Here is a 12,175-nt window from a genome sequence, read left to right on the forward strand (position 1 = left end):
TTGAGGAGGGGAGGGGACTGGGTGTAGCCTGGAATTCTCTGTCCTCGTGTTCCTAGGCTAGCGCTCAGAGTCTCCTGGCGATAGCGCTGCCGCCGCTCCCCGCGCCACCCCGTCGTTGGCTTCGGGGGTCGGGTGAGTGGGGTCATGACGCGCCGCTGGGGCAACCCAGGGCCCCGCCCGCGCTGAAAAGAGACGCGGTTGCGCCGCCCGGAGCCCCCCGGGCGGGGAGGCGGCGGGGGTTGGGGAGGGCGCACGGGGTAGGGCGGGGTGGGGGCGGCTCGGAGGCCGCCAGGCTGGGGGGCTCTCCGGGCGGGCGCGGCCGCGGGCAGGAGGGCGTGTCTCCAGCCCGAGGGGACCCTCCAGAGGCGCGGCGCGGGACTCCCCGATGGTGGTGCCGCGGCTCCAGGAGAGCTCAGGGTCTTGCCTCCGCCGCCGCCGCCGTCGCCGCCGCCGAGGGCGCCACCACCACCGCCGCCGCCGCCGCCGCCGCCGCCCGAGCCCGCGCCGAGCGTGCGCCTCGCCCTCCTCCCGCGCCCGCTCTGCTCTAGGATGCTGCGGCAGGTTCTGCACAGGGGCTTGAGGACGTGTTTCTCCCGGCTTGGCCACTTCATTGCCAGTCACCCGGTCTTCTTCGCCTCGGCGCCGGTGCTCATCTCCATCCTGCTCGGCGCCAGCTTCAGCCGCTACCAGGTCGAAGAAAGCGTGGAGCACCTGCTGGCGCCCCAGCACAGCCTAGCCAAGATCGAGCGCAACCTCGTCAACAGCCTCTTCCCGGTCAACCGCTCCAAGCACCGGCTCTACTCGGACCTGCAGACCCCTGGACGCTACGGCCGGGTCATCGTCACCTCCTTCCAGAAAGCCAACATGCTGGACCAGCATCACACCGACCTGATCTTAAAGGTGAGAGGGGGACGGGTGCAGGAAGCCTCCGCCGGCGCCGCTGTCGCGGCAAGGCTGGCACTGCGCGGGGTCCCAGCTGAGAGCGCCGCCTCTCCTATCCCAGGCGGTTGGTGCAGGGGCTCCCCTGCACTGCCTGCCCCAAGGCGGCCGCTTGGAGCCTCCCAGCCTACCCGATAGGGAACATCGGGGTCCGGGTCCGGCCCTATGCGGCCACCCCACAGCTGCTGCAACAGTTGGGGCGGCGGCGGCGGCGGCCACGGTGCTGTGGTCGGTGCGCTTGTTTTGGTCACAGCGGGCTTGGGGGCAGGGAGGCTTTGGAGTAACTGGGCCAAGGAGCAGCTGAACGAATGAGAAGACATTCAAAAAAGTCTTGCTACTTGACAACAAAATAGTCTGTTTGGCGGCAGCGGGGGGGGGGGGGGTGGGATGGGATTTAGAGACACCTCACCCCTATCCTCAGGGTTTTTTTTTTTTTTTTTCCTCCTTTCCTCTAATCCCGAAGTGTTTTGGGAAAGGCTGCTGGAGGGGGATTGGGAGGGGCAGAGAAATTTGAAGCGGGCTGGTGAGAAAATGCCTCCCACCCAGAAAAAAAAGTGCGGTCTCAGGCGAGGACGGGAGCTGCCCTGCTGCCCTCTCCTCCCGGAGCAAGGTAGCCATATCTGTATTAGAGGGTAGGAAACGATGTTTGTAATTTGCAGTAATTTCGTTTTTCACAGTAGTTCCACTCCTCTGAAATGCAAAAACTTCCTTGGGAAAAGAGGAAAACAATCGATCTACTTGTATTTGTGTGCATTTGAGCGTCGGGTCGGGGTAAGGGGCACAGGCAGAAGGCTGAGTGCAGCAGCCAGGTTGTGTGGCTCTGAGAAGAGCACAGGAAACGGAGCAGCTGGTTAGAGGGTGACACAGAAATCCGTTATGCCATCAGCCCAACCCGAGGTGGGAATCTGATGTGAAAAGTAAGGTTAATTGTGGTAACTTTCAAGAAGTTCCTAAGAAAAGCAGAGGAGTCAGCACTATACATGGAAAAGTAGAAACCTTGAGGAACAAAAGCCAAAACAGGTGAGAATGTTCCATCTGAATCCCTGGGGATTGTGAGGTTTGTTTACTTCAAGTTCTCCTCTGGGGAGGGCAGACAGGAACCAGTCCCAGATGTGATTCTTGTGCCAAAGATGGAAGATGCTGCTTTTGTGTGGGTCTCTGGTCCAGATCTGAGACTAGAAGCCAGTCAGATTTTTAGTCCACTTATCCCAAGGAGAGACTGCTAGTGAACTTAGGGAACACTATCTACCTCTTTTCCTCTCCAGGTAACTGCTTATCCCTAAGAGAAAAGCTAATTTTCCTCTATTATTTCCTTCCCCTGTTAACACATTATCAATCAGCAATTAGTAGAGAGAAGAATCTGGCTGGGGACTCCATAAAATTAGCAGCTTCCACATTGAGTGGTTCATGATATTTTTAATGGCACAAAAATCATCACACAGGTTCACTTAAAGCAGACCTTATTAACATTAATCCTGAGATGTTTGCTTTTCTCATGATTATACTTTCAACATCAGAGTAGGTTTTTTTTTCAGTACTTCAGTGAACATATTTTGACACACAGATAAATACTGCTCCAAATGCTCTCCCAAGAAATATGTAGTAGATTCATCACAGGCTAAAGGAAACTGTAATTTAGCCAGTTCTGACAGTTGGAAATGACCCATTTTTTGATCGATGATCTACTAAATGATGTTTCTCTTTGTATTTTTTTTCCCTGAGATGCTTCCATTGGCTTTTTCCCCCCCTAACAAACCATCACGCCACTGTGACAGGCAGTCACCAGTCACATTCATTCTCAAGGTTAATGAGACATCAACAGGCATATCAAATCTTTTTTTCAACTGGATTCTTTCTCCCTATTTAATTTTGATCAGTTCAGGACAGAAAAGCTTATTATAAGAGAAGGTTGAGACTAGATAGAGTGAAGCTGACTTTGCTTCCTTGTATAAAAGGCAACTTTAAAGGACAGTGGTCGAGTCAGTTGGACTGTTTTAAGAAATGAGGTGCATTTTTCATGTTCTAGATGTCTTTATAAAATCAAAATCAAGGCAAATAGCAGTCAGTACTCAATTCTAGCCAATGGCTCTGTGGTCAAATGAGTTCATACAGTTTATAAAAACCCATACTTATGAACCTAGGGAACTGCCTTCAAAATATGCATTTTTCTTTCTACATCCAACCCCTATTTTTGGTAGGTATAGAACAGGGGGATAGGAAAATGGACCTTCAGTAGTCATGGTAATGTAAAGTGTGGGAGTAAGCACTTATTTTTTTTCTCTTTTATTTTCCATTTGGAAACACGATGACTTGTCCTTTACAAAAAGTGTTAGGAGTGAAAGAGTCATTGCTACTGCAATTCTAGTGTTATTCTGAAACTTTGTTGCTGGCATCAAGGACAGCACCAACAATTAACACTACACAAAACCCAGCAATCTCTGACTGTTTTGTGGCATCACATTTGAAATAAAATGAAATGGTCAGAATATAAGCAGGGCTTGGGAGCTTTCTCAGGACTACCAAATCAGAGGAAGAAACTTATAGGGCTGTGTAGGGTACTTCACAGATAATGTTCCTCTCACAATGTTTTGGGGTTGAACCTATTCATCGAACCTACCCTTCTTAGGATATTAGTGTAGCTATTTGATGACCTAAAATAGACCGGGGGGGGTGGGTAATGACAGAAAATGAAAAAAAAAACCAAGTTGACTTTTTATAAATGTAATTGAGAATATCACAGAAAAAATCTATTTGAAAATCCTCGTGATCTGGTTCAAAGATGTATTCTCAAATTTGTTCAAGTAACACAATTATACTCTGATTCTATAATCTAGAATTTGACCTCATACTATGAGGGAAGTCACTCTCCCTAGCAATGGTTTCCTCTGAAGATTTCGGAGCAAAGATGTAATTTTGGGCAAAATGGATGGAACCTAAGGGTACCGGTAAGGGTTCAACTATTAATTTCTGAACCTTTTTCAATAAATGTTGATCTTCAAAGTCTTCATTTCACTAGAAAATTAAGTTTGGCTCATTATATTTTTAACAGAAAATCCACAGGGTTCATGTCATAGAAAATTTCAGAGTAGGGCCTCACAAGCTTTATGGATATTTTTTTCATAATCAGCTAACATGAAATACAAGATCACATTTATAATTGATCTGGGTTATAACCAAGACAATATTTGATTTATCCAAAAATCATATATGTAAAGTATTGGTGTAGCTAACTCCTTATGCTTATATTATCACCTTTATACTACTTTTTAGGCTATAAACATATAGTATGTTTAGATGTAATATACTTGGGAAAGTGTCATTAGCTCATTTTATAGATGAGAAAAGCATTCCTTAGAAGTTAACTGACTTATTCATGGAAAAAACACAAGGACAGAACCAGGACAGTGATACAGGGTTTTGAACTCCAAGCCTAGTGCTTTTTTTCACTATAATTCTCTGCCTTTCATATGATAAACTACTTGAATGAATTAAAATGTACATTTTTGTTACCCAAGTTAAATATATTTGACCCAAGTCTTGTATCCCATCCCACACTACTGTTCTTTCAGTGATCATTGGATGATAAGTATATTTTCATGATTTTGTCTGATGTCAATAAATTCTACATATAGAAATTTCAGATGCTCAAAATAAAGCATTAGACATTTGTATTTAGCTATATACAAGGTAGAAAGAATATTTACTGGAAAAAAATCACTGGGTGTTTGAACATAGCTGTTTCCTATAGGCATGTTTTTCTTTAGCAGGGTCCAGGTGGATTCAAGTCCAGTGCATCAAAAAGTCCCTGGCAGATAGTCAATAAATACTTGTTGAATGGACCTTCCCTAGTTTGCTAAAACATTTATGTGATTATTAAATAAAATTATCTAGAAACTACTTTAAAATATATTTTCAAAATGACATTTTTATTTTTACAGTTTTACTGGCAACTTTTAGGCCTTTTTTTTTTTTTACCAAGACACCATTTTCCATTCCTTGATAATATCTATAGGCATATCAAAACATAATTTGGTTTTAAAATTGGGTAGGAACATTTCCTTTGTTCAATGCCTTCTTCAGAGGATATTTACTCCCAAACCAAGGGAAGGACACATCCTTACTAAGCAGATGTTCTTCCACGTCTGTTCAAATATCAAGTCTGCTTTATTTGTCCTTTACATTTAAATACATTAAATAGAATTAAATTGTAAACAAGATTAATAGAATTTAACTTGGAGTTATTTAAATCAGGCTTTCCAAGTAGGACAGCATAACTGCTAGCTAAGGGTCACGAAGACCTGGTAGCTACATTAAGATCCTAATATTTCCAAAAACTATCTGAACACTTTCAATTATTATGGCAATTCATCATTTCTTCCTTTACAATCTAAGTTCAGCACCTAAGCAACCTAGCAAGACCCTGTCTCAAAATAAAATAAAAAGGGCTGAGGATGATGCTCAGTGGTAAAGAGCCCCTGGGTTCAATTCTCAGTACCAAAAACAAAAACAACTAAGTTCAGCAAAGTCAAGCCTAGTTTTGAACTTAAATGCTTTTACATTTTTAAAAGATTTTAAAAATATAAAACAAAGAAGGCTATGCAGCAGGGTCTGTAGGTGGCTCACAAAGCCTAAAATATTTACTATCTGCTTCTTTGCATACAAACTTCCCATGCCGAGTTCCAAAATTCCATTACTGGAGCCATTTTAGGATGTCAGTACTGATGAATTAACCTGGAAGGCAGTAATTCTCACCTGGGGGAGGTCATTTTGCAATGCCTGAAGACAATTTTTGGTTGTCACAATAGTGGTGATGGGCAAGCTATACTTTTGGCATCTAGTGGGAAGAGGTCAAAGATGCTGTATGCTGTAGTGCACAGCATAGCCCCCAGAACAAATAATTATCTTTCCTCAAATGTCAGTAGTGCCAAAGTAGAGAAATCCTTCTTGTGTTTTTGTTTTTATTAGGATTTTTTCAGCCACATTGATTATGTAAAATTTAAAAATGCCAAAGAAAAATAAAATCTTATAGAACGTTGGGAACAAATATATTATAATCTCTAAGGTGATGCTATCTTGGGCAATTAGGCAGACACCAGATTTTCCAATGTAATCTTCCCCAAGATGCAGTAATCTTGCTCCCTCTATAACTCTGTCCCTTTTGGTTTAAATCCTGCCTGCTATAGAAGAACCTAAGAAACTGAATGCAATCTAACTTACTGAATGGCAAAGCTGCTGAACTGACACAGGCCTTTAAGACATGTCAGTTAGCAGAGGGCCCATTATTAGCACACCTAAAGGCTCAATCTGTAGCAGTTGCCCACTTAAGACAGGATTCTTCTAAGAGTTTAGAAGACTACTGTGAGTGGTGACCTGTCAAGGGGGCAGGAGGCAACACTTTGTTGCCTAATCCAGCTGCTTTGCTTTTCTGAGTGTAAAAGGACAAAAGAAGAGCTTGCATCCAAGGAGCATGTTATCAAAGAACCTTGGGTTCTTAAAGGTCATCTCTGCAGACATTGATGCAGGAATCTGCTCTTAACATCTCAGGGTTCTTTGTCTGATGACAGGTGCTATGATGCCTTGGGCAGTCTAGTCTCTTCTGTGAGTTATTCAAGTGGCAGATACTCTTTTTAAAAAGATTGAGCCCAGACCTGAAAGGGCAGCATTTGTGCATTTGCCCAGCCAGTCAATTGCTTTTTACACTTTATTTTTGCACTTAGGGGAAAATTAAGAAGAGATTGAGGTCATTTTTCAGTCTCCTTTCATTTTATAGGAAGTATTTCCAAATAACATAAGTACAGTTTCATTCTAGTGTTGCCTGACATTTAAGTACATTTCATTTGTGTGACTTAAGTATCTCAAATGCCCACCCCACTTAACTCATTTAGATTTGAGGATCAATCTTTTTCTTTCCCCATGCAGGTAAACATTTGGGGCAAACACTGATTATTCATTTAAACTGAAATTTCAGTATAAAGCCACAAGAGGAAGCCCAGTTTTTTAATGACTCATGGTATCTTCATGGATGTCATATTAGAGTTAGGAAAGGATGATTATTTTTCTAAGTGGACACAAACTCTAAACCTCTCGGGATTCAACAGACCTATAAATCTCACAGAACAGTTGAGAATTAACTGGCAACACCTTATGATAAATAAGAGGAGAAGTAAGCTAACAGGATTTATTTGTTTTCTTCCTGAGAGTTTGCAGCATCCCATGGCACAGGAGCTAGGGCACTGTGAGATGCGGGTGAGCTGATCAACATTGAATTGTGGGATGTGCCATCTGGTATGTGACTTTGGGGCTCAGTATGAGCCCCAAGTGATACTTGAGATAGGCTTAAAACAGACTTTTGAAGTCACCTGCTTGGTAGCACATCACAGCAAGCAGGCCTGTCTGCAGCACTGCCTGTGTCTCCACCACATACCCAGAAGGCCACAGAACTACTGAGGAATCCTGCCAGACTGATTTAATGACCAGCAGGGGAGGTGAGTAATCTCTAACCTTTAAAAGACAAGGGGTAAAAAGGAAATCAACACCAGTTGTTATTTTATATGGGAAGCCCTGAATAATATGTCATAACATGTCATGCCTTCAACTTCAGAATTCATTTTTTTTAACAAAAGAAGGCAACAAGGGAATAGATAAGCTATTTTTATCTTCTTGCTCTCTAAGAAAGTCTCTTGAGAATACTGTTTCTGGTATTTTAGAAGAACCCCATTGTTAGGACTTCCACTTTAGGTTTAACTCACACCAAGTCAAGATGATTTATTTGAGTGTAAAGCAGTTATCTTGGGAGGTGATATCAGAAAATGCCAATAAAGAAGTGGGGAACTAAAAGTAGGGAGTAGCAATTAGCCCAACAGGAAGGAAATACCAAACAAACATCCACTGTGGGCATCCAGGGCTCATTCTCACTGGGACTCTGGGAAACACTGTAGAATACATGTCTGAGAAATCCCAACTTATGGGTAAAGAAGCTGGTTATTCCCCAACTCCAGTCTATGTGTCTGCCTGTGATGGCAATAAATCACTGGCATTTCCATACACTGAATTAGTCCTTATGACTGGATTTTTTTTCAATATTCAGACAGAGCACTACAAGTGCTTGCAGTAAAGAAGTTTGGCATGTAGAAGTGAGCGTGAACTGAGAGGATATGGGTGGAACCCTAAGAACATCTGTCTTAAGGGTCTCAAACCCAACCAGAGTTATACCTTTAGGAATTTAGGGCCAAGTTTCCAAAGGATATCCATCCTTCACTCAACTAGATGTCCACAGTCCCATCTCCATGAAGCTAATAAGCATAGCTGTTATTTTTTTAGTTTGACAGAAACAACTGGATGCTGGTTAAGATTATTCTAAACACATGGTTTTAGATGCCAAACCTCCACATTTGAGAGGCATGTCCATTCTTTATGAATACAGAAGTCTGCATGTTCCCATCTCTTAGCCCCCATCTTCACATGTATACTGTTGTTGTTCTCCCTAGAAATAGACCCCCTCCATTTAAAGTCCAACTCACATGCTTACTACTTATGAGGCTTTCTCAGATTCATGTCTTTCCTAAATCTACCTGGTTTACACTTATATCCACATTCTTTGATGCTTAACTACAGACCAATATATAATTTGCTATATGGTTATGCTATAGTTTCTCTTGAGCAAGATCACAAATTTTTCAAAGATAGGAACAATGTCTGATACTGCCAAATCTCTCCTAGACCCTAGCATAATGTGGAGTGTGCAGCAGGTGCTTAATAAATTGTTGCTGCTTGATGGCTTAGAGGATGGGAAATGTGTTCTCCTTTGCTATTGATTTTTTTGGGGGTCAAATAAATGTTTTGCCTGGTAGCATGAACACATGATTTCTTCAGATATATCTTCATCTTTCATCCTTGACAAATCTTGGTTTCAAACTTGTTGATAAGCATCCATTCTGGGCTTCCCTGCTGGCATTTACTTTATGAGGAGAAATTCTTAGAAAACCAAACACCTGACATCCTCCCTTCCTCTGGTCCAAGTTAAACTTGACCTTAGTCCCCATGTGAGTAGGGGGACCACTCTGCAGTTCACATAAGTATCCTGGAAGTCTGCTACTCACACTACAGAAGGATTTATTTGTGTGAAGCAAAATCTCAAAACATTGGGCCACACTCACACTGAAAGGTAAACATGAAACACACTTTAAAATCAAGGACAGATGGTTTTTCCAGCCATACCAATCAGTGTTAAAGTGATCAGCATTCTGATGTTATTTAGCCCTGCTCTTCTTTAGAGTGAGCCCAGGATAACAAAAGGTATTGTCTATGAGGGGAACTTAAAAAATAATACTGGTACAAAGCCAGCATATGTCTGAGCTTAATGAACATACTAGAACTATTAATTTTTCAGCTTTGAAGGTGAATATTCTTTTGCCTATTTGTCTGTGAAGCTCTCCCACTGTCACTAATACCATGACTTTGTCAATTCCAACTGTCAGGAGAAAAAACACATCTCTGCTATAGAGCTATCAATATAAATACTCAGAATATTTTTATGATATTTAATACCTAACTTTTGTGAGATCGATCTGAGTTGTTGGATTTTGTTTTTATTCTTGTTGTGGTATAACATCTAGGCAAGTGGTCACACTGAAAGAAGTTTGATTGAGCTCAGACTTTTTAACGTGCACACACATCCCTTGTTAAAATACTGATTCTGATTCTGTGGGCTTGGGGTGGGAACTTCCAGTCTGCATTTGTGTCAAGTTCTCAAGAGATGCTGATGCTACTGGTCAGCAGACCACACATGGAGTAGTAAGGCTTAAATTAGCTGTTGTGAATAGAACACTGGATTTGGAATTAAAACAACAAAGTTCAGGTCTCAGTTCTCCTAAGTATGTAACTTTGGACAATTTGCCTCAACTTCCTGAGAAACAGGTTCCTCATTTGCACTGGTGTCACAGCATCTTCTTCACCCACTTAAGGTAAGGATACAATGAGATAAGGTATGTGAAGGCCCTGTGTAACCTTAGCCTTGTGTAGGTTGTGTTATCATTATTACTCTTTGCTTTGAAAATGACACTTATTTTCTCATGTACTAGCTCTTTCAGAATGATTTTTGCCTGTTGAGTAAATACACATGTAAGCATTTTTTCTTTGATCCAACAGGCAATAATGGGTGCTCAATCTACATTCTCAATACTCAGATTGGCAATTTGCTGGTCTTTTAATGACTCCATCTGAGGCATTACAGATGACTGGATTCATCCTACTGCTGAGCACACAGCTCCTCCTCCTTTATAAAGTTCTTAGGCAGGCCTAGATGTCAGTAGAGCTGGGCCCTTTGCATTCCAACTCCAGATAGTTTCTCTGTGCTCAGAAACTTGTATTCATGCTTGAAGGCACCTTGTGTACAAAAAAAGCCTTCAGTCCCTGCCCAGGGAAGTGCCTTTGGAATTAAAAGCTCTAAGAGGCTATAGGCTGTGGTTTCAAGGTTCTCTTCACCACTATCTATAGCACAGCATGCCAGAAAAAGGGATTCTCTAGCAATTTAGGTGGGAGAGTTGATAATTCTCCTCTCTCACTTAATTTACATGACTACAGTGTTTCCCTGGGAAATCTTGCCCACATGAGTAGATCTGCAAGCACTTCAAAGGGAAGAGTGTTGTCAGAATTGCCAGAGATCAGGAGAACCAAGCAAAGTGATAATTGTAAAGCCCTTTGAAACTGAAATGTTGTAAAAATTTGCTGACTGAGGATTCTGATCATTTAGGTCAGTGTGCTTCCCCCCACCCAACACTTCTCAAATTTTCTTTTTATAGGGTTCTAAAAGAAATCAATAATTAGGCTCAAAATTAAATCCATCAAAGAAGATTCCTCTGTCTACCTAATCTCCTCAAATACAACTAGCCTTAGTGTGAAGGTTACTACTACTTCTCAAGTTTGAATGAGCTTCTGAATTTCCTGAGAATTTCTATCAACATGCAAATTCTGACTTAGTAGATCTGGAGCAGCAGGCCCAAGATTCTGCACTTTTAACATGCTCCCAGGAATGCTGTTTCCAAACCACACTTTGAGTATAGTAGTGGCTTGGTGGACCTGAAGAACTTTTCTGAAACTTTGTGTATCCTGCCTAAATAAATACTAAGTGCTATTCAGTAGCCTCCATAAACTAAAGCAGTGAGTCTCCAACTTGAGTGGCTAGCCCCTGAAAGGCCTATTTAAACATACACTGTGGGCTCCACCTTCACAGTTTCTGAGTTAGTAGGTCTGGTATGGATCCTAATAATTTTCATTTCTACCAGTTCCCTAAGGTGATGCTGTTCCTGCTGGTTGGTACAGGGACCACACTTTGAGAGCACTGCTATAAAGCATCCTAGTAATTAGCTGCCAGGACTAATTCCAAAAATGCAGTCTCTCCCTGTAGAAGCTGGCCAACAGATACAAGCAGGGTGAAAAAGTTATTTGTTCAGTAGTTAATTCTGAACAGTGCTATAATAACTAGTGTACAAAGGGTACTACATAAATCTGAATATTTGAAGTTTACAGAGTAAGGCAGGTATATTGCACAGAGGGATCTGCTCCATTGCTTATCTCCAGGAACTGGAGTTTGGGAGAAAGGGTCTAAGTAGAGGAAAGGACATGCTGAGATGGAAGAAATCACATCCCCCACTCACACACACATGGTAGATGTTGCTACTGTACCCACATACATGAGTGCCAAAGCTTCCTTTCTTCCAGAGATTTCCCACAAAGTCACCTGCCATTTGCCTTTGCAGAAACTTCCTTTGAAGCAAACCAGAATTCACAGCAGACACAAATCAGAACTATGTGTTGTGTTTCTGAGACAGTGCCCCAGTTGTGTTAGAGAAAAAAAATTACTCATAGCACTTGTTAAAGAATGATAAGGCAGACTTTGTAGAGAGAAATGAGGAACTTTGGCAGATTCCCAGAGTAATCAGATGAGGAGTTAGGGGATTCTGGCTAAATGGAGTTAATTGCATTCTTGATAAAATCGGGAATTCTAAAAGCCAAGGCCTAAGTGGGAAGAGAGTTCAGGAGCTTGACTGGAGTTTGGTCAAAGACAGAGCCTTTGTCAGTTGTCAGAGGTGAGGTGTCCACAGGGACAGACCTGGTAGCTAATGTTCAGTCTAAACAACTGTTAAGTGCTATTGGAAATGAAGAAATTCAGTAAGTACTGGTTTGGGCCTAATAGAGTAAGCATTGCTTAGAACCACAAAATTCTCTGTTATAAGGC

At 42.3% G+C, this 12,175-nt stretch overlaps 1 protein-coding gene across 1 annotated transcript in view; it reads left to right on the forward strand.

Annotated features, from left to right (window-relative positions):
- Positions 1–549: 549 nt before the first annotated feature.
- Ptchd1 (patched domain containing 1) overlaps positions 550–12,175 on the forward strand; it is a 50,759-nt gene continuing 39,133 nt past the window's right edge. Inside the window, exon 1 of the mRNA XM_077107465.1 lies at positions 550–900. Coding sequence (XP_076963580.1) covers positions 550–900 — 351 coding nt within the window. The remainder of the gene's footprint in view (positions 901–12,175) is intronic.

Source organism: Callospermophilus lateralis, chromosome X (genome assembly GCF_048772815.1).
Source record: "Callospermophilus lateralis isolate mCalLat2 chromosome X, mCalLat2.hap1, whole genome shotgun sequence".
In the NCBI taxonomy this organism is placed as follows: Eukaryota; Metazoa; Chordata; class Mammalia; order Rodentia; family Sciuridae; genus Callospermophilus; species Callospermophilus lateralis.